This window comes from Garra rufa, chromosome 15 (genome assembly GCF_049309525.1).
Source record: "Garra rufa chromosome 15, GarRuf1.0, whole genome shotgun sequence".
Lineage (NCBI taxonomy): Eukaryota > Metazoa > Chordata > Actinopteri > Cypriniformes > Cyprinidae > Garra > Garra rufa.
The window spans coordinates 28,717,326-28,741,981 of record NC_133375.1 but is presented as its reverse complement, the minus strand read 5'-3'; the positions used below and the strand labels follow the sequence as shown (position 1 = coordinate 28,741,981).

The following is a 24,656-nucleotide window of genomic DNA, read 5'->3' as shown; positions in this document are numbered from 1 at the left end:
ACACACACACACACACACACACACACACACACACACACAAAGCTACCAGCTCCTGTAGGATCCAGAGTGGCTAGGCAGGAATCATTTTTATAGACGCATTACAGCAGGGACCATAAACCCTTGCCTCCACACACACAGAGCACATTAACTGAGCATTACTCCTTCGACACACACATAAAACAATAATGAACTGTTCATTCTTAATGAACTTGCCCGCAAACACATTTTCTTTACCTCCAGACATTTTGAACCCCATGTATATTAGCTTTTTGTGTAATGTGTCCACAATGTTCAAAGTCCAGTGAAAATTAAAGTCCATTAAGTCATAAAGAAATAAATTACTGATGGTTAACCAATCATAAATTAATTTACACTCAAGTAGTTAGATGTTTTGAAACATATATTTTCATGTACTGCCCAGTTAAACGCTAAAAGGTTAATACATAGCTAAACATATCACCAAAAAATTACTTCATTTACCTTAAAGGGGACATTGGATGTAAAATTCACTTTTACATGGTGTAAATGTGCATATAAATGTGTCTTAGCATTGAGTGGACACAACCACCCTACAATGATAAAAATCTATTCACTCTTTTTTTAATCCCAAAAAAATTAAACAGTCCCAATTATCAAGTGGTTTTGATTTTCTGAGCAGTGTGATGTCATACTGCTCAAGCCCCGCCCACGACTGCTGACTGACTGTCCCATATTTGCATATTTCTGCCCTCAGCCAGTTGTAAGCTGTCGCCATTTTCTTTATGCTTAAGCAGCTGTAGCAACAACAATGTCTCGTAAGCAATGCCGGTCTTTTGTAGTTGGATGTAAAAGTGAACATAAGAGTCTTCATTTTCTCCCGAAATCAGAGCCACTGAGGACGCAGTGGATTAGTTTTGTTTTTGATGGTAACGTGCCACTGAATACACAAAAAAAAACCAGAAGAGAGCGCTGGAGTGAGCAGTAGCTCATTATCATTTAAAGAGACATGCACCGAAATGGATCGCTGTGAACAGAGCCGTTTTTGACAAGGTAAAAAGGTGTTGTTTTCATGAACATTGAAGACATTTATCCAAAGTATTTTGCAGGCATTTCATGAAGACCTTAAAAACCTTTAATTTTGTTCTAGACCAATTCTGTGTTTGCAAACAGTGATGATTTTTTTTGTGGGTGGAGCCTATCTGGTGGCAGAAAATTACAGTTTTCAAGTAGCAGTCTATGGAAGCCATGAAATAAAAGAATAAAAAAAGGTAAATTTGAGTTTATATTTCAGATTTCTGACTTTATTCTCTCAATTCCAAAATTATATCTCACAATTCTGATAAGAAAAATCAACTCTTCATTCTTTCTTGGCTCAGAATGATGAGTTTATATCCCACACTTCTGACTTTCCCCCCCTAAAATGCAATTATTTATTCAGCTTTTTATTTCAGCTTTCAATTAAAAAAAAGTTGACCCTTATGACTGGTTTTGTGGTTCAGGGTCACATTTACACATTTATCAAAACTTTGTTGACCAATTACCAAGCAATGCTTAATTATTTTCAGTCTATGGTGTAAAAAGGTCACATTAGCAATTAAAGAAAAAACACTTAAGCAAAACATGGTCAGGTCAAAGTGTCTGAAGTTTTGGTCCCATTTTTTAAAATCAATTTTACTGGTAGTCAACTGTATGAAGACTTTTTGGGTATAATATGTCACAGACAGTTTACTTTATTTGACTATCCTCACTTACATAAATGAACTATAGTGGCCTGCACCCACTAGTAAAAAATATATATATTTTTTTTATTAATTTTATTAATAAAGTGTTTGCAATTGTGTTACTGATGCTTTAGAAATGCAGTTTCACAAGAAATAATTATCCCAATAAAACACAATTGACAATTACATCCAAAGGCAATAAACCCCTCATGTTTACATACAATAAGTTGTGAAACATATGGCACATTACGCTCAAACAGAACATGCAAATTAGATCCACAGAGGATAAGACAGGCCACAAAGCAAAACAAACCACACACAATTTACAGACTTCTGGCACATTTTCAACAGAGCAAGAACTCTAATGCCCTCACCCACACACAAAACAAACAGAAACACACGCACACCGTAAACAGAAAGACACATGTATAAACCCACTCACTTCGTCTTGTTGGCACTGGTCCCAGGCACCTCTTTGTGCTGTTTGGTCCTGTGCTGCGTTGAGCTCTTCTCCTGCGAACACACCCGGAATGAACACGTTTTCACTTACTACTGTTCAAAACAAAGCCAAATTCAGTCTCCGCCGACAGTCCCTGGTGGCCCTCCGGTGCAGAGGCCCTGCCGGCTTCTGGACGCGGGCCAGAACCAGCTTCTCTGCCTGGAACACAGCGTGATACAGAGGCCCTGGGAGTGACCTTCCTCTGGCCACTGCTAATGAGAAAGCTGCCCTGCTGAGAGACAGCGAGAGAGAGGGCTGCCCTCACTTTCACTGAGTCTCTATTCTCCTCTAACCCCCCTTATCGGAACATGGGCATCTGAACACCTGCTCCGCCTGTACAACTTCATTAAGCTGGGCATATCATGGAAAAAGGACTTTACTTGCTCTATTCAAAATGTACTACGCAGACCTACGCATTCACAGTGCAACCAGACAATTAATGCAAACTAAGATGGAAAAACACATAATTCTTATAGTTGTGATCTCATGATCTATGAAATTATAGGCATTAGGGGTAGAAACAAGATAAGGATAATCAAGGTCAAGAAATACATTGGGAATTTAACCCTTGTGCATCAATATAAAAAAGTTGGAAGCTTGGGAGTACAGACTTAAAGGAGTAGTTCACTTTCAGAACATGTCTTTCTTTCTTCAGTTGTAAAGAAATTGTTTTTTGAGGAAAACATTTCAGGATTTCTCTCCAAATAATGGACTTCTATGGTGCCCCCGAGTTTGAACTTCCAAAATGCAGTTTAGATGCAGCTTCAAAGGGATCTAAATGATCCCAGCCGAGGAAGAAGGGTCTTATCTAGCGAAACAATCGGTTGTTTTCTAAAAACATCTACAACTTATATACATTTTAATCTCAAACGCTCGTCTTGCCTAGCTCTGCGTGAACTCTGTGTATTCTGGTTCAAGACAGTTAGGGTGAAGTTGGAGGAGAATGTGAGATGGGAGTTTTTTGTCACACCCTAACTGTCATGAACCGGGAATACACAGAGTACACACAGAGCTAGGCAAGACGAGCATATGAGGTTAAAATGTATATAAACCTTCTTTCCTCGGCTGTGATCGTTTAGAGCCCGTTGAAGCTGCATTTTGGAAGTTCAAACTCGGGGGCACCATTGAAGTTCACTATATGAACCTGAATTGTTTTCCTCAAAAAACATAATTTCCTTACGACTGAAGAAATACATGAACATCTTGGATGACAAAGGGGTGAGTACATTATCTGTACATTTTTGTTCTGAAAATGAACTACTCCTTTAAGTTTGGTCTCATTTTCAAGAAAACCCTTGGCAGATTATTGTCAAATTTAAACCAAAATGTTATAGTGGTTTAGGTATATAAAAATGATTAATGGCCAATTTTTAAAATATATATTACATGGTAGAAAATTAAAGCCATGAATCTAAACAAGTTGTGTTCCAAATTTGAGGTTGATATCTCACAAAATGAGATTTTAGTAACACACAAACTTTTTTTTTAATGAGGACAAACATACATACTACACTCTGACAATTATACCAACATACTCACACAATTATAGCTGCATAATTTATCCAACAGACTCTATAATAGACTATAATATGCACAAGCAGAAAACAGGAATAAAGCGGGTATTTGGCAAACTTAAAAAAAAAATGGCACCATCTAGTAAAACAAATAAAAATAGTAAAATTTTCAATTTTGAGGCCTTGCCAACAGAATGAAAGCCTAAATGGCCCTGGGATTAAAAATGACAGTTTTAATGGGTTTCAATGAGGACATTTTTGTCCTTAAGGTTCTGAGAGGAAATGTTTTTTGTACCTAATGTAAAAAACTTACGAGGGTAAAATATTAAAATTCCAATAAAAATACACACCTGTGCCAAAATGTATATATATGTCGCACAAGGGTTAATGTTGTGGATTTTTACATATATGTTGAGGACTGTATTTTGGATAAGAAATAGAATAATGATGCATTTTACATCCCTGCTGAGCACATTATCATATAACATTAACATATGGTGACCCACATTTGCAAATCAATGCCAGTATTTAACAACTTGGCAGTGACATTATTACTCCTTTAACAGGTGAAAAGGTTAGCCAATCATAACAGGGTAATTTACATGAAGTCTTAAAAGTAAAGTAGCTAAACAGCCAGTTTAATTCTTAAGGTCATTATACAACAAACCTTAAAGGGACAGTTCACCCAAAAATGAAAATTCTGTCATTAATCACTCACCCTTATGTTGTTCCAAACCTGGAAGACCTTTGATTATCTTCGCAACACAAATTAAGATATTTTTTGATCAAATCCAAGAGCTTTCTGACCCTGCGTAGACAGCAATGCAACTCCCACGTTCAAGGCCCAGAAAGGTAGTAAAGACATTGTTAAAGTAGTCCATGTGACATTGGTGGTTTAACCATAATGTTATGAAGCTACAAGAATACTTGCAATATATAATAATTTCTTTTTCAATGCACATTCACGACAGGAAAGCCCTCAGATTTCATCAAAAATATCTTAATTTGTCTTCCGAAGTTAAACGAAGGTCTTACGGCTTTGGAACGACATGAGGGTGAGAATTAAGTTTGATTTTTGGGTGAACTATCCCTTAAATATTATAAGTTAAATGGAAAAATACAATATGCATGTGTAAGAGTGTATAGAGTTTCATAGTTTAAAAACAACAAAATCTGTCAAATAAAACCAATAAATAAAAAGTAAACAAATACTAATGATTATAATGAATATTATTACAACAATAGGTAAAAGTATAATTATTATTATTACTTTACTATTACAGTTGATAAAACTTCCTCATTAGACAAAGAATCAGTCTAGACAAGTCTAGACGTCTGAGATTTTTTTAATGAGCGTGTATGAAAAGGCGCATGTAAAAATGTCAGAATATGAGATTTTGTCTGGTAATGTGAGTAATAGAGTGAGAGTCTGTGACAAAAGGGGAAAAATTGTCAGAATTTCCCTCTCCCACATTCCAAACATGTTGCCACATGCGTGCACTGCATTCGCATAGTTTTACCTCTCAATGTATAAGCCAACAACAGGCATATGAGCCTCAAGCAGTGTGTGTATGTGAATACAAAGCTAAATTTGATGGACACCACTGCACAGAAAGAATGTCCCAGGTGGGTGTGTGTGTGTGTGTGTGTGTGTGTGTGTGTGTGTGTGTGTGGTTTCTATCTCACCAGGTTCTCCTGGTTGCGTGCGTTTACTCTATCTTCTTCTCCACGCATGTACTTCACCTCCTCCACTCCCTTCATCTTATATTCATCTACAATGACAGAGAGAGAGAAAACAAAACAAGTTAGAGTTTCATTCTAGTACTGAAATGATTCACAGAGAAATGGAACTGTTATCATTTACTCAACCTCATGTCGTTTTCAAACCTGTATGACTTTCCTTTTAAGTATAACTCAAAATAAAGCATTTCAAAGAATGTACTGGTAATTTTTCCCATTCAGTTACAATGAATGAGGAGCTTTTAAGCTTTCAAGACACAAAGTCAGTATAAAAAGTTTCAGCCCAAGATAAAGATAGCCCATGTAGCTTGTGCGATATAAGCCATATATAGACATACAATAGATTTGTGTGAGAAAAAGGTCAAATGTAAGTAGTTATTCACTGATAATATTCTCCAATTGACTGCTGTACCTGAATTAGAGTCAGTGAGTTGAACCTGAGAACCAATTTAGTCCGATTCATGAACATCAGATTCACTAAAAAAAGACTTGATTCAAAAGAATGAGTCATTCACAAATCAGCCACTGACACTTCTCTTATGGACTTGCCAAATATAGCCACTGTATACAGGATGGAAAATTTGTTTATGTATACTGTATGCAATGTATATTCAGTTTTCATTGAATTTTTTTAAAGAAAAATGAAAATTCTGTCATTAATGACTCACCCTCATGTTGTTCCAAACCCGTCAGACCTTCATCTTCGAAACACAAATTAAGATATTTTTGATGAAATCTAAGAGCTTTCTGATCCTACACAGACAGCAACGCAACTGACACGTTCAAGACCCAGAAAGGTAGTAAGGACATCGATAAAACAGTCCATGTGACATCAGTGGTTCAACCTTAATTGTATGAAGCTACAAGAATACTTTCTATGCAAAGGAAGACAAAAATGACGACTTAATTCAACTATTTCTTCTCCTCTGTGTCAGTCTTCGCTGCTTTTCTGTCTATGCAGGGTCAGAAAGCTCTTGGACTTTATCAAAAATATCTTAATTTGTGTTCTCAAGATGAACAAAGGTCTTACGGTTTTGGAACGACATGAGGGTGAGTATTTAATGACAGAATCTTCATTCTTAGGTGAACTATCCCTTTAAATTTCAGGATGTTACTCACACTAATCTATTGTATGGCTTTGGAAAAAAACAGTGCATGAGTCATATGAACTACTTATACGATACATTTATGGCGCTTCTCGTAATTTTGGAGCTTGAAAGCCTTATTCCTCATTCGCTTTCGTTACATTGAAAAGAGAAAACGAAGAAAAAAAGAAAAACATACACGTTTGGAACAATGTGAGTGAGGGAATTCAAATCTGAAACACCTTCAACCCAGCTCTAACAAATGAACGTTTTGGATTTTGCCCTTTCCCAGCCTTCGGTAATTACCGGCGGCCATGTGCGTGTTTGCATGTCCATGCATTCACTTCCTCATAACACATACACACACCCACACATATACATAAATCCGTCTTTTACTCTGTCTACAAATCAGCGTGAGGCAATCACAGCCCACTCAATCTCTGTTTATCTTCGCCTCTATCCGTCTTTCTCTCCTTTTCTCGCTGTGAACTCCCTGTCAGTTACCATCATGACAGCTGGAGTGGGCAGCCTGTGAATGTGACTCAGTGCGGCCCATCAGCACAAGCACAAAAAGCGAGAAAAAGGAGGGGGAAAAAAAAAAGTAGAGAGGAATATAAAAGGAGAGAGAAAAAGAGAGCGAGCAACACCGCCAGTCTTTCACAGCTTGAGGAATGTAAACATGTCTCTGCACAAAAGACCACGCTTCAACATGCTGACAAACACACACACACAGCCAAACCAAAGAGAAACGTCACACACAAATTAAAATCAAACTTTAACTGATTTGGCTGTGATGTGTTACACAAAACAGGCCTCCTGGTTCCCAAAGAGCCAGATACATAAACGCATATACATGCATACGTACTACGTACAACTACATTTCTCTTCTCCCTCACACACACAGACTCGCGTGTGTACACAAGTAGGGTGATAGCATTACTAAAAAAGGAGATCTGAGGAACATATCATTCCTAATCCATCTTTTCAGGACGAGAATCATCAGAGAAGCGCACACCTCAAGAGCGACGGAGGACTTTGGAGCAGCTCACCATAAGGGAGACTGACATTTTGTCAGTTTAGTATGTTCCAGACAGGCTATTTTTAGCGATAAGATGAGAGATTCTCATATATAGGGATGTTTCGATTGGCTAATTAGTGATAACAGCATGATGCTGACCTTTAGGACCTGATGGAGTGAAGGATGCTTGCTTTCTCAATAGACAGAGATGCTATCATAGTGAAATATAATATAATATTATAGTAGAGCGAGGATAGAAAATTGAAAAATGTTGCAAGCTGGATTTATGAGCAGCAGGGGATGTGTTAAGGAATGGCTGGGTGATGGTGAATATTTATATATTTTAGTCATGAAATTAAACACAACTCTGAATATAAAGCTGATTTGATGTGCCTTTTATTAGGCTATTCAGTTTCCTAAAGGCTGTGATGGCAGGCAGTTTTGTGCCTGCTTCTTGTGTCATGACTCATGAGTATGACAGTACCAAGGCAAGATATTTTTATAGCATCTCAGATTTTTCCATTTCAGTGTTTAATTCCTGAAGATAGAGCTGGGCACGTCCACTACGGCCAATTTCAAAAAACTAAACAAAACCAAATTCAGTCATTCATTTACGGCTTCACTAAAATGTTCAATTAAATCCCAAAGTGTAATTTTGCATTCTAAATAAATAAACTCATTTATATATTTTTTTTTATATTTCACCAAATCAGCACAAAGATGATTTATTATGCCTGCGCACGAAAAGTGTTTCAGTTCAGTTTTTAACCATCCATTTTCAAAAACAACCTCTTTGCAAAAAACATTCACTCAGATTATAAATAAAATGGTTAAGGTCAGAAGTATGGAAGCACGTTTTCATCCGGGGTTTTTTCTCAGAATTGAATGATACAAACCCATAATTCTGACTTTTTTCTCAGAACTGTAAGATTTAAGATATAAACTTGCAATTCTGCCTTCAGAATTGTGCATTTATATCTCATAATTCTGACTTTATAACACACAGCTGCAATTCAGAGAAAACATGACTCTTTTTCTCCCTCAGACTCACAAACCCACAATTCTGACTTTAAAACTTGTAACTGAGTTTGCATCACACAATTCACAGAAAAAAAACTCAGAATTGTGAGTTTGTATCACGCAATTCTGAGAAAAAAAATCTGAATTTCGAGATAGAAACATGCAATTCTGCCTTTTTACTCCTCAGAATTGTTACCCTGCAACTGTGATTTTTTTCAGAACTGCGAGTTCACCTCGCATTTCTGACTTTTTAACACACAGTTGCAATTCAGTGAAAATAAGTCTTCACTTCCCCTCAAAATTGAACTTTATAACTCACATTTCTGACTTTGTAACTTGCAATTGTGAGTTTATCACAATTCTAAGGAAAAAATCTAAATTTTGAGACAAACTTTCCCCTCAGAATTGTTTATCTTACTATTGTGTAACTAGTTGCAAATAAGAGAAAATGTACCTTTTTTTCCCCTCAGAATTGTGCATTTATATCTCATAATTCTGACTTTATAACATGCAGCTGCAATTCAGAGAAAACATGACTCTTTTTTCCCCCTCAGACTCACAAACCCACAATTCTGACTTTAAAACTTGTAATTGAGTTTGCATCACACAATTCACAGAAAAAAACTCAGAATTGTGAGTTTGTATCACGCAATTCTGAGAAAAAAAATCTGAATTTCGAGATAGAAACATGCAATTCTGCCTTTTCCCCGCAACTGTGATTTTTTTTTCAGAACGGCGAGTTCACCTTGCAATTCTGACTTTTTAACACGCAGTTGCAATTCAGTGAAAATTAGTCTTCACCCCCCTCAAAATTGAACTTTATAACTCACATTTCTGACTTTATAACTTGCAATTGTGAGTTTATCACAATTCTAAGGAAAAATCTAAATTTTGAGACAAACTTTCCCCTCAGAATTGTTTATCTTACTATTGTGTCACTAGTTCCAATCAAGAGAAAATTAGTCTTTTTTCCCCCTCAGAATCGGACTTTACAACTTACTATTCTGACTTTATAAACCTGCAATTGCAAGTTTTTCACAATTCTAATAAAGAATTGTGAGTTTGTATCACGCAATTCATAAGAAAAATTGCTTGTTGATATTTTGTAATTCTAACTTTTTATAACATGCAGTTGCAGAATTGGACTTTATAACTCACAATTCTGACTTTATAACTTGCAATTGCCAGTTTATATCACAATTCTGAGGGAAAAAGTCAAAATTGCAAGTCTTCATAATGCAAATCTGAGAAAAAATGTTTTCCCCTCAGAATTGTGTTTATATCTGACAATTGTGACTTTTTTTCTCAGAATCACGAGTTTATATCTCACAATTCTGACTTTATAACACGCAGTTGCAATTCAGAGAAAATAGGAGTCTTTTTCCCCCCTCAGAATTTGACTTTACAACTCACAATTCTGACTTTAGAAACTTGCAATAGCGAGTTCATATCAAAATTCTAAGAAACGAGTCAGAATTACGAGTTTGTGTCATGCAAAAAGTCAGAATTGCTTGTTTACATCTTGCAATCCTGACTTTTTAACTCGCAATTGCGAGTTTATAATCACACAGTTCTGAGAAAAAAAGTCAGAACTGCGAATTGGTATCACAGAAAATCTGAATTGTGAGATGTAAAAAAAAAATTTAGAATTGAGAGATAAAAAGTCACAATGACCTTTTTTTGGAGGAAACAGGCTTCCATACTGATGTGAGCAAGCATGTTGTTAAAAATAAACTTCAAGCACTCTCTCTTAATGCTGGCAACTTTCTGATGGATATCTAGAGCGACAGGTGCTAAACACAACCAAACACACCTCAAGGTTCTGCACATTTTTATGCATTTCATGCTTATATGTGACCCTGGACCACAAAACCAGTCATAAGGTTAAATTTGACAAAACTGAGATGAATACATCATATGAAAGCTCAATAAATAAGCTTTCTTTTGATGTATGGTTTGCTAGGACAATATTTGGCTGAGATACATCTATTTGAAAATCTGAAATCTAAGGGTGCAAAAAAATCAAAATACTGAGAAAATCACCTTTAAAGTTGTCCAAATTAGGTTCTTAACAAAGCATTTTACTAATCAAAAATTACATTTTGATATGTTTACAAAAAAAATCTTCATGGAACATGATCTTTACTTAATTTCCTAATGATTTTTGGCATAAAAGAAAAATCTAAAATTTTGAACCATGCAATGTATTTTTGGCTATTGCTACAAATATACCCCAGCGACTTAAGACTGGTTTTGTGGTCCAAGGTCACATATTGTTAGTCCCTCTGATGAATAAATGAATCATATTTTCAAGGACCTTGATAATAGAGAATTTGATTCCTCATAAAACATTTTAAATCTACTTAATGAACATGGCCAAAATGATGTTAGTGATTTTAGAGAAAACACAGTCAAACCACTACATAAAACACACATAAAAAAGGAAATAGTTTTATCACCTATAATATAAATTCTGACACTGAAGACTGAAGTAATGGCTGCTGAAAATACAGCTTTGCCATTACAGGAATGAATAACATTATAAAATATATTCAAATAGAAAATAGAGATTAATACAGTAGTCAAATAGAGACTGAAGTTCTACTTCATTTTTGAGCAAACACATGTAGCCTTGGTGAGCATAAGCCTTTTTTCAAGAACGGTAGTGTATATAACTCACGCACACCCTGTTCTTTTAAATAAAGCAGAACAAAAATTGATTCACTTTTACAGACCAGCATCACACCACATGTGCTAATCACTAGGCCTTGAATGTTTATTTGTACCTTTTTCTGTGTTCGTGACAAGACGCCTTCTGACGACCAGGTAATTTAGCTGTCTGGCTGCTCGTTCGGCTAAATCGAAACAAATCGGACGACACGACAGCTACACAACCCCTGTCTTCCTCTCACTTTTACCTTCTGGCCTAATTTCAGATGTGTTCAGTGCTGTGAGTGGCGTGTCTGAAGAACATGAGTGGGCTGCTTTACTTTTAGAATCAGTGTGGAGAAGCTTTGCCCTGAAGCTATTCTGTAAGTGGGTGTCTGTTAACACAGTCAGTCCAGCGCAAAGGAGGAGAGTTTGTCAATCTCGCACTCTCTTTTGAAGATTACTCGCAACATTACGGCGGAACAGAGAAGAGTTACGAAATTGAAAAAACGAGACACGTTTTGCGCTACCTTTAGACACATGACCGACACCACGCCTCTGGTTAAAGATCAGTCGTTAAACATCTCTAGTCATGTGTCTAAACCTTAGAAGACACAGTGTCACTGAGATGATCTGTTGCGCTACTAGACACCGTTGCTGTTAAAAACATTAGCTAAACAGTCGCTTTGCGAACACTGTCACTTGGTGACTCTGAAAAATGGCTGCATGAAATTTATTAACCACAGCCTGACAGTAAGCCACGTGTACACACACACACACACACACACACACACACCTTTTGTTCAAACATGTAATGGTTTTATCGCTGAAGGTCGATGAGTAGCTGTTTATTGGGCCATATAGGGCGTTCCTACTACTGGGTGGCCTGTTATTATTGTTAACTTGAATAACTAGCAATAATCTGATTACAATTAAGTAGCAATAAATCAGTTTTCTTGTCTCTTGGACATAAGCTTTTCTACTGTGCTAACATTTCTGATTATGAATCATATTGATGCATGAATCGATGCTGACAAGTTTACTGACAGTTTTCCATGCATCATTTTGTTTTTATATTGCTGCATGTGGGCAGAAACAAATCACTGTCCAAACTTCTTAAAGCTAAGCTGGTAACGCAATGCTCTACCAAACCCAAAGTCATGGGTTTGATTTCTAGAAAATACAAACATGGTAATGCAAACTTTGAATGCACTTTGAGTTGCATTGGATAAAAGCATCTGCCAAATGTGACCACAAAACCAGTCATAATGGTCTTTTTTTTTTTTAAATTAAGATTGTATGGTTTGTTAGGATAGGACAATATTTGGCTGAGATACAACTACTTGAAAATCTGGTAGCTGAGGGTGCAAAAAAATCTAAATATTGAGAAAATCGCCTTTAAAAGTTGTCCAAATGAAGTCCTTAGCAATGCATTTAACTAATCAAAAATTTAATTTTGATATATTTACGGTAGGAAATTTACAAAATATCCTCATAGAACATGATCCTTACTTTACTGGCATAAAAGAAAAAAATAGATAATTTTGACTCATACAATGTATTTTTGGCTATTGCTACAAATATACTTGTGCTACTTAAGAAGGTTTTGTGGTCCAGGGTCACAAATGTATATGTAATGACTGGAAGACATGAAATCATACAGATTAAAATTATTTAAAACAATAAAATTTGTGTATGTTCCTAAATTCCCAAGATCGATTGTTTATTCTACTTGAGTTATGAATAAGAATTTGCAGAATCCATTGATTATGCAATAAAAAGACTGTACCATGAAATAATAGAATGGAAAACTTTCAAAAACAAATGTACAGTGTGCAAGAACATTGCTATCATTAACTAAAACTATTAAAAATCATTTTCACTAACTGATGAAAAACATTTTATTTCAGTTAGTTGTCGAGACAAATTTCCCCAAGAACTAAAAGTACTAAAACTGAAATAAAAACTTTAGATTAAAATTAGATTTAAATGGAATTTAAAAAAATAATAATAATAAAAATGACAAAAGCACATAAAATGACTAAAATGTTATTAAAAAACATTTAAATAAATAAATAAATCATAAATACTATAATACATACAGTAAATTATATTAAAATAGCATGAAACAGTGTAGTGTGAATCATTAAAAAATGACTCATGAGCCGGTTCCTTTTAAGAAATCATAGATACAAATTTTGCAGTGTAGCCAGATTCAAGAAACAAATGACTCTTATAAGCTGCTTCTTTTAATAAATAATTCAAAAAGACAAGCTACTGGATTAAATATGCCTGAAACACTACCCTCTATATTTTACAGCATCATCCGAAGATAATTTATTTGAACAGATAATAATTAATAAATAAATAGATAATTAAATAAATAAATAAACAAACAATATAGGAAATAAAAAATAAATTAAAAAATACCCTCAAACACTAGCATTCCCTCTTTTTTCTATTCTATCTTGTTTTCTTTTCATTTATCACAAAAAAATCCTTGCTACGTATACTGCATTAAATTAACCAAGACTTGTCAGAGCCCTTACATATTATTGCTCTTTTGTTTGTTTTGATTGTAAGTCACTTTTGAACAGAAGATGTGTACATTTTTCTTATTTTGCTTAAATACCATACATATCATATTTATTTAGTACTGCCCTTCAAAGGCTACAGAAGATACATGTTTCCCAGAAGACAAAAAAGTTCAATTTTCCTTAATCTTCAAATTCAAAATGTTTTCACCCCCCAGCTTTTAATGCATTGTGTTTCCTTCTGGAGCGTTTGAATCTTCTGTAATAGTTGCATATGAGTCCCTCAGTTGTCCTCAGTGCAAAAAGATGGATCTCAAAAATCACACAGTCATTGTTGGAAAGGGTTCAAATACACAAAAATCAAAACCAATGAAAAACCAAACAATCTGTGGGACCTGAAGGATTTTTCTTTAGAACAGCAGACATTTTAACTGTTCAGGACAAACAAGAGACTAATGAACTATCACTAAACAAAAAAAAAAAAAAAAAAAAAAAAAAAAACACAGCTGTGGATGATTCAGTTAACAACACAGTATTAATAATCAAGTTTATGTAAACTTTTGAACAGGTAATTTTTATAAATTTTACATATTTTATATATTGTTTTCTCTTGTGGACTACATGTAAACATCTTTTATGTGGAATATTTTATTCAAGTCAGTACTAAACAACAACAACAACAACAAAAAAAAAAAAAATGCATTTTGTATGATACCTTTTATTTTGGTATAATAATTAACATTTTGCAGATTCTGCAAGGTGTAAACTATTGACCTCAACTGCATACAGCACCAAGTAACAAGATAAACCAACACCCAGTTATAATAGTAAAACTTCTCTCACGCCTATGTTGCACTGTGAATAGTTGCTGACGGTCATGTTGGATATAGCCGGCTCTTGTTGAAAATCAAATGTCTTTCGGTCACTTTGTCGGAGCAAATCGCCCCGTTGCAGACTGGCAGCAAACACACTCACACACCAACCTCAACAGCTCAGTGCAGATTGCATGTAACCAGACAGCATATTCTCCGCCTGTGTTTGTATTAGGGCAGCTCGGCCTTTCCTGTCATTGTGCGTGCCGGAGATCTCGTGTGTTGTTCGGGATCGGCTAAGCGCTGAATCACAGATGAGGACACACGCATTCACTCTCACTGCCTGAACACTGACACAGTTTGACTAGTAAACAGTCTGTTGGCACTAATCAAGTAAGGGCGAGAGCTGAGAGTTGAGAGAGAGAGAGAGAGAGAGAGGCGATAGCTGTCTCCCTCTGTTCTATTGATAGAGCTGTTTGACTGACAGCAGGGAAGGGCAGTGGAAAGAAGGACATCGGGCTGGCAGCAGAAAGAGAGAAAAAGAGCGAGTGATAGACAGAAAGATAGACAGATACGGCAAGAAGATGGGGGAGTTAGCAATAATCCACAGTAACCAGGTCACTGCTCTGTTCGCACTGGTGAATATAATTCTCATCAATCTGTTGTTGTGCCTTACAGTTCACTCAGATTATCCGAATGCCACATGAGCCTACAGATCACACACACAGAATGAAAGAGATGGGGACCAGAAGATATAGTATGAACACTCACATCCTCAATAAATAACTAGAGGAAGTGCAGAGAGAAGAACTAAGAGAAGTAGCCCCCACATATGAATGATTACCAGTACTTCCCTATGATTATGGTACATCAAAAAATTGTCAAATTAGGCCACAGGACAAGAGTAGGAGTATTGACCGATATACGTTTTTCAGAGCTGATGCAATACAGATTATTAACGATAAAGTAGAACTATAAACAATATATTGAACCGATAAATCTGTTTGGTGTAAAAATGAAAATCAGTGTCAAAATTAAGAATAACAAGGGCTCTGGCAAAAACTCTTTAAATGCTTTTAAATTATTTTATCTGCAAACTGGTTTTGAAAATGACCGATAACCATAAAAATGTTTAATATAGTCACTGATAATCTGCCAGGCAGATCAAAATATTATCAAATGATTTGCTGAATGACGACACTGTCCCATAAGGCCACAGAACAGGAGTAGGGGTCGACCGATATGTGTTTTCAGGGTTAATGGCAATACAAATTATTACATATCAGGTAGACCGATAACCAATTTTTGAACCGATATATATGTCTGGTTTAAAAATTAATGTCAAAATTAGGAATAACAAGAGATCTGACAAAAACATTCTTTAAAAGCTTTAAATTATTCTAAATCACCAAATCGGTTTGGAAAATGGCCGATAACGATAACCACAAAATTGCTTAATAACGGCACCAAAAATCAGCCAGGCCAATCAAAATATGGTCAAATGTTTAGCTGAATAATGACACTATCCCATGAGGCCACAGGATAGAAGTAGGGGTTGACCGATACATGTTTTTCAGGGCCGTTATGATTATTATAGATCAAGTAGACCGATAACCGATATTTTGAACCAATATATACTCTATGTCAGGTGTAAAAATTCAAATGTCGAACTTAAGAACAACAAGGTCTCTGATAAAAACTCCTTAAATGCTTTTAAATTATTTTAAATGACAAATCGGTTTTGAAAATGACCGATGATTAACATAAAAATGCTTAATATCGGCACCAATAATCGGCAACGCCAATCAAAATATTGTCAAATGTTTAGCTGAATAGTGACAATATCCCATGAGGCCACAGGATAGAAGCAGGGGTCAACCGATGTGTTTTTCAGGCTGATGCTAATACCGATTATTACAGATCAAGTTGAGCGATAACCGACATTTGGAACCAATATATGTGTGATGCAAAAAATAAATAAAAAATAACAAGGGCTCTGACAAAAACTTTATGTTTTTAAATTAATGTTATCGGTAAACAGGTTTTGAAAATTACAGATACCGATAACCATAAAAATGTTTAATATTTAATTGGTCGACCCCTATTATTAATTATGCTTATTAAAACAAAGAAAAGCAGGATGGTTAATATGAGAATAAATAAATAAAAGATGAAAAATCTCAATGAAAATTTGAAAAGTTGCTTTAAACGCTCACCAAAGCTACATTTATTTGCTCAAAAATAACAGGAAAAAAATAAAACAATTTAAAATAACTGTTTTGTAATAATACATTTTAAAATGTAATTTATTCCTGCAGTGCTTCAGAAATAGTTTTAATATGCTGATTTGTTCCTCATGAAACATTTTATTCTTATTATCAATGTTAAAAAAATTGTTTTAATGAATATTTTTGTAGAAACCATGATGTACATGTTTCATGATATTTTGAGAAATAGAAAGTTAATAAGAACAGCATGTCTCTGAAATAAAATCTATTGTAACAATATAAATGTCTCTGTCACACTTGATCAAATTAATGCAGCCTTGCTAAATAGTTAATTAAAAAAAACTCTTCCTCCAAACTTTTGAATGGTAGCGTACATTACTATATATACACACAGGAGGAGTTTGAAAGTACTCTCTCGAACATTGCTAAAGAGAACATTGTATGAGAAAGACAAAAGGATACCAAGGGAGAAAAAATAAAGAGAATGAAGTAAAATAGCTTAGGTAATGGGAAGGCGGGCGGAAAAGTAGGCAGAATAATGACAAGGAGACAGCCTATTGCAAAGAAAGGAAGGAAACAAGGAAAGTGTGGCCTTGAGAAGAACGACAGATATGCAGAGGGAGGGATAATTGTCAGGGGAGGAAAAATGGGAGTTTGTGATCCCACGTCACTCAGTCTCTCCCTCGTTCTCAGACCGTTCCCCACCATCTCACACACTCCGAATCCTTAGAGACAGAAAAAAAGAACATGGCAGGAAGAGGGAGAGAGAGGGAGCGCGGGTAGGCGGCAGCCTCCTGTGGCTGGTCATCGAGTGTTTCCTGTGTGGATTTTCTGCTGTTTTACCCCTAATTCTTAATCTCCTATAATCTCTGTCACTCTCTCACAGGTCGCACACTAAGCGCCGCTGTTATCTAAACCCTTTAAAACATATTTACACCCTCTCACACACACAAAACTCAGCGAACATGCTCACAGGCATGAGTCACTCACTCCAGCTGATAAGGTTATCCTTAAACACGCCTGCTGGCACAGATGTGGCTGACAGACAAACACATCAGTATGACTACCCAGAAGGATGCATCCAAGAATTCCCAGAATGTAATCAACTTCCCAAAACATCGTAAAACATTATTCACTGCTTGGACATAAATTACTTAACTGGCTGTTCGTTCTGCTTAACATCTAATCTCGAATGAGTCTTGAACGATTGGTTAAAAAAAACCAATGCCACTAATGTTCAAAAATATATTTCTGTCCAATATGTTTGAATTGCTTCCCACATATTATGTCTGCTTGAATAACATGGATGGAGCCATCACTGCTGGAGCCAGTTCCAACTGACTATTCAACACATTACATTTAGCTTTTAGCTTCAAGCATAGGGTTGGCCAGCAATAAAAACAACTGCTGCCAAATTACTCTTAGGAGTTTTTTTTACTGAATCAAAAACATACAGCCTGAGTAGTGTAATCCAATTCACAATTAAATGACTCTCGTGACTTAAGCTGGTTCATTTTATAAATCATTCAAAAAGACTACTTTACTCACAGGTTACCAGTTTGACAAATCCTTCACTAACCTTTTCACTTATGGAACAATTCTCAAATACATCTAAAATTAAAGGAATAGTTCACCCAAAAATGAAAATTCTGTCATGAATTACTCACCCTCATGTTGTTCCAAACCTGTAACACCTTTGATCATCTTCGGAATACAAACTAAGATATTTCTGATTAAAGCAACGCAACGGATACATTCAAGACCCAGAAAGGTACTCTTGTGAATGTGTGTTGAAGACTGACACGGAAGAGAAGAAATTGTTGAATAAAGTCATTATTTTTGTTTTCTTTGGACACACAAAGTATTCTTATAGCTTCATAACATTACAGTTGAACCATTGATGTCACATGGACTATTTTAACGATGTCTTTACTACCTTTCTGGGCCTTAAGTTGTTGTCCATGCAGGGTCAGAAAGCGCTCGGATTTCATCAAAAATGTGACACTGGACCTCAATAAATAAGCTTTCTATTGATGTATGGTTTGTTAGGATAGGACAATATTTGGCCGAGATACATCTATTTAAAAATCTGGATTCTGAGGGTGCAAAAAAATCAAAATACTGAGAAAATCACCTTTAAAGTTCTCCAAATTAAGTTCTTAACAATGCATATTACTAATAAAAAATTACATTTTGATATATTTATAGTAGGAATTTTACAAAAAATCTTCATGGAACATGATCTTTACATAATTTCCTAATGATTTTTGGCGTAAAAGAAAAATCAATAATTTTGAACCATACAGTGTATTTTTGGCTATTGCTACAAACATACCCCAGCGACTTAAGACTGGTTTTGTGGTCCAGGGTCACAAATATCTTGTAAATAATAATTTGTGTTCCAAAGATGAACAAAGGTTATATGGGTTTGGAACAGCATGAGGGTGAGTAATTTATGACAGAATTTACATTTTTGGGTGAACTATATCTTCAAGTATATTTAACATATACATGTGGTACAAAGTAACATTTAAATTAAAACAAACAAAAAGCACCTAGAACACAAACAGTAGAGAAAAGAAACAATCAATTCTCTTAATCTCTACTTTCCATCCCAAAACACATAAAAAATCCTAGTACATCAAACCGAAAACGCCTAGTTCTGTGCTCATTTTTGAGCTAATATTTCCTACAATCTCCCTATGAAAGAGACGAGTCATGTCTAAACTGTATGAACTTGACAGTAGTTTTAAGATAGCGAATTTAGCAAGTGCATCCACGTAAACAGTAAATGTCAGAGGTTGGTCTGTGGTAATCAATTTCACACGTTGGAATAGTATTGGGACACCATATGATAAATTTTATGATATGGTGTGTCATGTGTACTATTCTAAAGTGTGGACTTGATTACCACAGACCAACCTCTGTAGTGCACTGTTTGCGTGGAAGCATTAACTAAATATTCCAAAGTGTGGATTTATCCCTTACTAGCAAGGTACATAAATTTAAAGCATAGTCTAAGTATATTAACTAGGAAAAAGACAAAAAAAAAAAAAAAAAAAAAAAAGCAGACACTTATCCATTACAGTCTCAAAATGTGACAGCCTCCCAGAAATCAATGACATCTCTGGTTATTTGAGAGACGTTTATAATAAAAACCTTTCATTTTGGACAACTACTGCATAAAAGCCAATTGTATGGAAATTTCCAATTAAGCATTAAGCAAGCAGACTCTCTTATCCAGAGCGACAGTATTTTAACATACAATTTCCTGCATGGACACTTCAGGTCCCACAGATTCTTTGGTTTTTCAGTGTATTTTGTGTATTTGAAGTATTTCCAGCAATGACTGTATGATTTTGAGATCCATCTTTTCACACCGAGGACAACTGAGGGACTCATTTGCAACTCAAATGCTCACTGATGCTCAAGAACACATTAAGGTCCAGGGGTGTAAACTTTTGAACAGAATGAGGATGTGTACAATTTTCTTATTTTGCCTAAATATCATATTTTTATTTAGTACTGCCCTTCAGAAGCTACAGAAGATACTTGCATGTTCCCTAGAAGATAAAATCAGTTCAATTTATCCTGATCTTCAAATTCAAAATATATTTGCATAATTTTTCCTTCTGGAGCATCAGTGAGCGTTTGAACCTTCTGTAATAGTTGCATATGTGTCCCTCAGTTGTCCTCAGTGTGAAAAGATGGATCTCAAAATCATACACAGTCAGTGTTGGAAAGGGTTGAAATACACAAAAATGCTGAAAAACCAAAGAATTTGTGGGACCTGAAGGATTTTTCTGAAGAACAGCAGGCAGTTTAACTTCAGGACAAATAAGAGACTCATGAACAACCATCACTAAACAAAAAACACAGCTGGGGATCATTCAGATAACAACACAGTATTAAGAATAAAGTGTATGTGAACTTTTGAACAGTGTAATTTTTATGAATTTAACTATTATTTTCTCTTTTGGACTATAAGCAAACATCTTTTATGTGAAATATCTTAATCAGCTCAGTACTAAATAAAAAGATAACATGCATTTTGTATGATCCCTCTTATTTTTGAAAAATAATTAACATTTTGCAGATACTGCAAGTGTATGTAAACCTTTGACTTTAACTGTATATCCCTAGACATAGCAGTTATCGATATTAGTAGCCAAACTAGTGAGTCATGTGGGTTTGTTAATTCTGACCAGTCATCAGATGCTACTGCTGCAAAAAAGGTTATTTTTTCAACCTAAATTTGTACTTTGAGTTGTGTGTGTGTTTGGAACTGACCAGTGAAGAGGTCTCCGTTGCTGTAGGCTTTGCCCCGGCCCTCTTCGTCGTTGGGCACAGCCGACACCTGCTTAGCCGAGGTGCAGCCCATGGCCTCACTCCCTCCCCCCTCTCACCATCTCACCTGAGAGAGACAGAAAACAACACATTCAACAACGAGGCTGACAGCCCATGTTTAAAGTCACAACGGACACATGATTAGCTCCATTAGCGTCTCTGCCACGTTACGTACTACCGATCATCAGGAAAAGAAAACACATCCGAGTTGAGCCTGAACAGATCCAGACATGCTTTCTATCACAGCCTGAAGCCAGAGATACAGATTCATCTTTTTTTCCCCCCCTGTTACTTACGAACATGTGTATCGTCAACCTGAACCCAGGCCAAGACCAACACAAGACACATATAGCAGTGCCAAAAAGTATTTTGGACACACTTAAAGTATGAATGTCACTGCATTATAAAACAAAATATCAACCCAATGGCATTTACACAGAAAGAAATATAGCCTAAATGCACTTTTGAAGCAGGGAAGTCTGTTTAAGGATAAAACAACAGATACTGTTCAAAATCAAGACAAAGTATTTTTACAGTTTCTGGCTGTCAAACGTCAATCTAAAATGTTAATTAGGGAGTCGATTTAAAACTTTTTTTATTTTTTATAAAGGTTTATAAGCAATGAGTGCAATATAAAAGCATATACTGTATGTGGTGTGATGTTCCCAAATAGAGTGCTGCAGGGATGACACATTTTGTAGACCAAACCCGGAAACAAATGAGCATTTTAGCACTTCTGGTTACATCGTCCTGCAGCCAAAAGTTTTTGTCAATGGGTAATTGGTTAAATGCCTGAAATAAACACAAGCTCAAGATATTTAGCCTAGTTAGCTCAAGTTTTAGCCTATTATGACTGACAAACAAATGCCAAAATGAAATTTAGCAGCTGCCTTTTTAAAATCTACACGGTTACGTTTAAAGTGCTGTTATGAACAACTCTTTTTATTGAATCTGCTGAGTCAATGATTAAAAAAACAACAACAATCAAACAAAAAAAAAAAAACACTCATAATATTCAAAAACATACTTGTTTGCCAGAACAACCACCAGCACAATAATACAAACTAAGGTATAAAGACACAGAATGAACCAGTAAACAAATCCAATTTACTAGAAACTAAGACAGTTTAAAGGGGACAATGGATTTTCAACAAGTTGGTATGATTCTTTAGGGTCTTCATGAAAATGTCTGTAACATACTTTGGTTAATGACAATGTAAAACAACACTCTTTTTACCTTGTCAAAAACTGCTCTGTTCACAGTGAGCTGTTTCGGTGCATGGCTCTTTAAATGCTAATGAGCAACTGCTCACTCCACCCCCTCCATTCCGTTTTTTGTGTATTCGGTGGCGTGTTACCATCAAAAACAAAACTAATCCACTACGTCCTCATTGGCTCTCATGTCGGAATAAAATTAAGACAAAGTTTAAAGTTCACCTTTACAACCAAATATAAAACACCTGCAATGCTTACGAGACATTGTTGTCACTACAGCTGCTCGAGCGCTGAGAAAATGGCGGACACTGTACAACTGGCTGAGGGTGGAAATATGCTAATACGGGACAGGCTGTCATCGGTTGTGGGCGGGGCTTGAGCAGTATGACATCATATTGTTTAGAAAATCAAAACGGCTTGATAATTGAGACGGTTTAGTTTTTTTGGGAATTAAAAAAAATGAAGAGTGAATAGATGTAAGCTTTTCTTACCAAACAGGTATACTATACTTAGTCTTATCTACTCCTCTAATCGTGGTGATGTTTGGGTTGGTCTACAAAAACACATAAATCACTGCAGCACTCTATGTTTTGCAGCTGTTGCATATTAAAACACCTTCAAAATCAGTGGCAGAGATATGAGAACATCTCGTCCAGCAGGGACCCCAGAGCCTCATGCAGGAACGGACTCGGAAAAGAGGGGGACAAATTGAGAGAGGAAAAAAAACAGAGGAGAGAAAGATCAAAAGAGCCGGCTACTCCTCCTCCCCTCTCTCCTCGTTTGAAGTCGTCAGGAGGGGCAGTGTTTAGCTCTGCCTTTAGCAGCACGGGGCACAGGACAAAGCACCAGGTGTACAGGCGAGAGAAAAGTGTGCGAGTGCCTGTGTATGTGCGCACAGACGAGCTCGGCCGCTCTCTGCAGCGGGTCTTGAGTAAACAAGATCTGGCTCTCAAGGCTGCGGAGGTTTGGTGCGCCATCCCATAAAAGCCTGTGAAAGTATAATCACCCACAGTAGGGGTTTTCAATGAGGAAGTGTTTAGATTTACACCATTCTCGAGTCTGAAAAGACTGTTATTCATTCAGTTTTCTCAGAATTGGAATGGCCTTCATTTGTAAGTTCTACACATGCTCTGCCACTTGCATAATTGCTGATGAAATATACAGGTGAAGTCAAAGGTTTACATACACCTTGCAGAATCAACAAAATATTAATTATTTTACCAAAATAAGAGGGATCAAAATGCATTTTTTAGTACTGACCTGAATAAGGTTTCACATAAAAGATACATCCAGTGCATAAGAGAAAATAATAGTTTTTTTTAAAAAAATTACCCTGTTCAAAAGTTTACATACACTTAATTCTTAATAATGTGCTGTTACTTGAATGATTTTTTTGTTTTTGTTTTATTGATAGTTGGTCATGAGTCCCTTGTTTGTCCTAAACAGTTCAACTGCTGGCTGTTCTTTAGAAAAGTCTTTAAGGCCCCCCTAAATTGTTTGGTTTTTCAGAATTTTTGTGTATTTGAACTCTTTCCAACAATGACTGTATGATTTTAAGATCCATCTTTTCACACAGAGGACAACTAAGGGCACTCATATGCAACTATTACAGAAGGTTCAAACACTCACTGATGCTCCAGAAGGAAAAATGATGCATTAAAAGCCGGAGGCTAAAAACATTTCAGGGTATCAGATCAGGGTAAAATTTAATTCATTTTGTCTTCTGGGGAACATGCACATATCTTCTGTAGCTTCTGAAGGGCAGGACTAAATAAATAAATAAATAAATAAACAATATTTGGCAAAATAAGAAAAGTTTACACATCCCCATTCCATTTAAAAGTTTACACCTTCTGGAGCAACAGTAAACCTTCTGTAATAGTTGCATATGAGTCCCTCAGTTGTCCTCAGGGTGAAAAGATGGATCTCACAATCATACAATCATTGTTGGAAAGGATTCAAATGCACAACAAGCTGAAAACCCAAAGAATCTGTGGAACCTAAAGGACTTTTCTGAAGAACAGCAGGCAGTTTAACTGTTCAGGACAAACAAGAGACTCATAAACAACTATCACTTAAACAAACAAAAAAAAAAACAGCTGTGGATCATTCAAGTAACAACACAGTATTAAGAATCAAGTGTATGTAAACTTTTGAGCGGAGTTTTAATAAATTCAACTACTCAACAAAATGAACAATTTGCAGATTCTGCAAGGTGTATGCAAACTTATGACTTCAACTGTACTTGACTAATTTGACTAATGCTTCCAGTTACCAATAACTTAACCTGAACAC

The 24,656-nt window shown here is 35.8% G+C and overlaps 1 protein-coding gene across 1 annotated transcript in view; it reads right to left on the bottom strand.

Annotated features, from left to right (window-relative positions):
* Nucleotides 1-24,656, bottom strand: part of LOC141287103 (uncharacterized protein C1orf21 homolog) — a 43,653-nt gene that overhangs the window by 4,247 nt on the left and 14,750 nt on the right. Inside the window, exons 2-4 of the mRNA XM_073819234.1 lie at nucleotides 21,090-21,213; nucleotides 5,400-5,485; nucleotides 2,143-2,213 (exon numbers count right to left, since the gene is read on the bottom strand). Coding sequence (XP_073675335.1) covers nucleotides 2,143-2,213; nucleotides 5,400-5,485; nucleotides 21,090-21,180 — 248 coding nt within the window. The 5' untranslated portion in view covers nucleotides 21,181-21,213. The remainder of the gene's footprint in view (nucleotides 1-2,142; nucleotides 2,214-5,399; nucleotides 5,486-21,089; nucleotides 21,214-24,656) is intronic.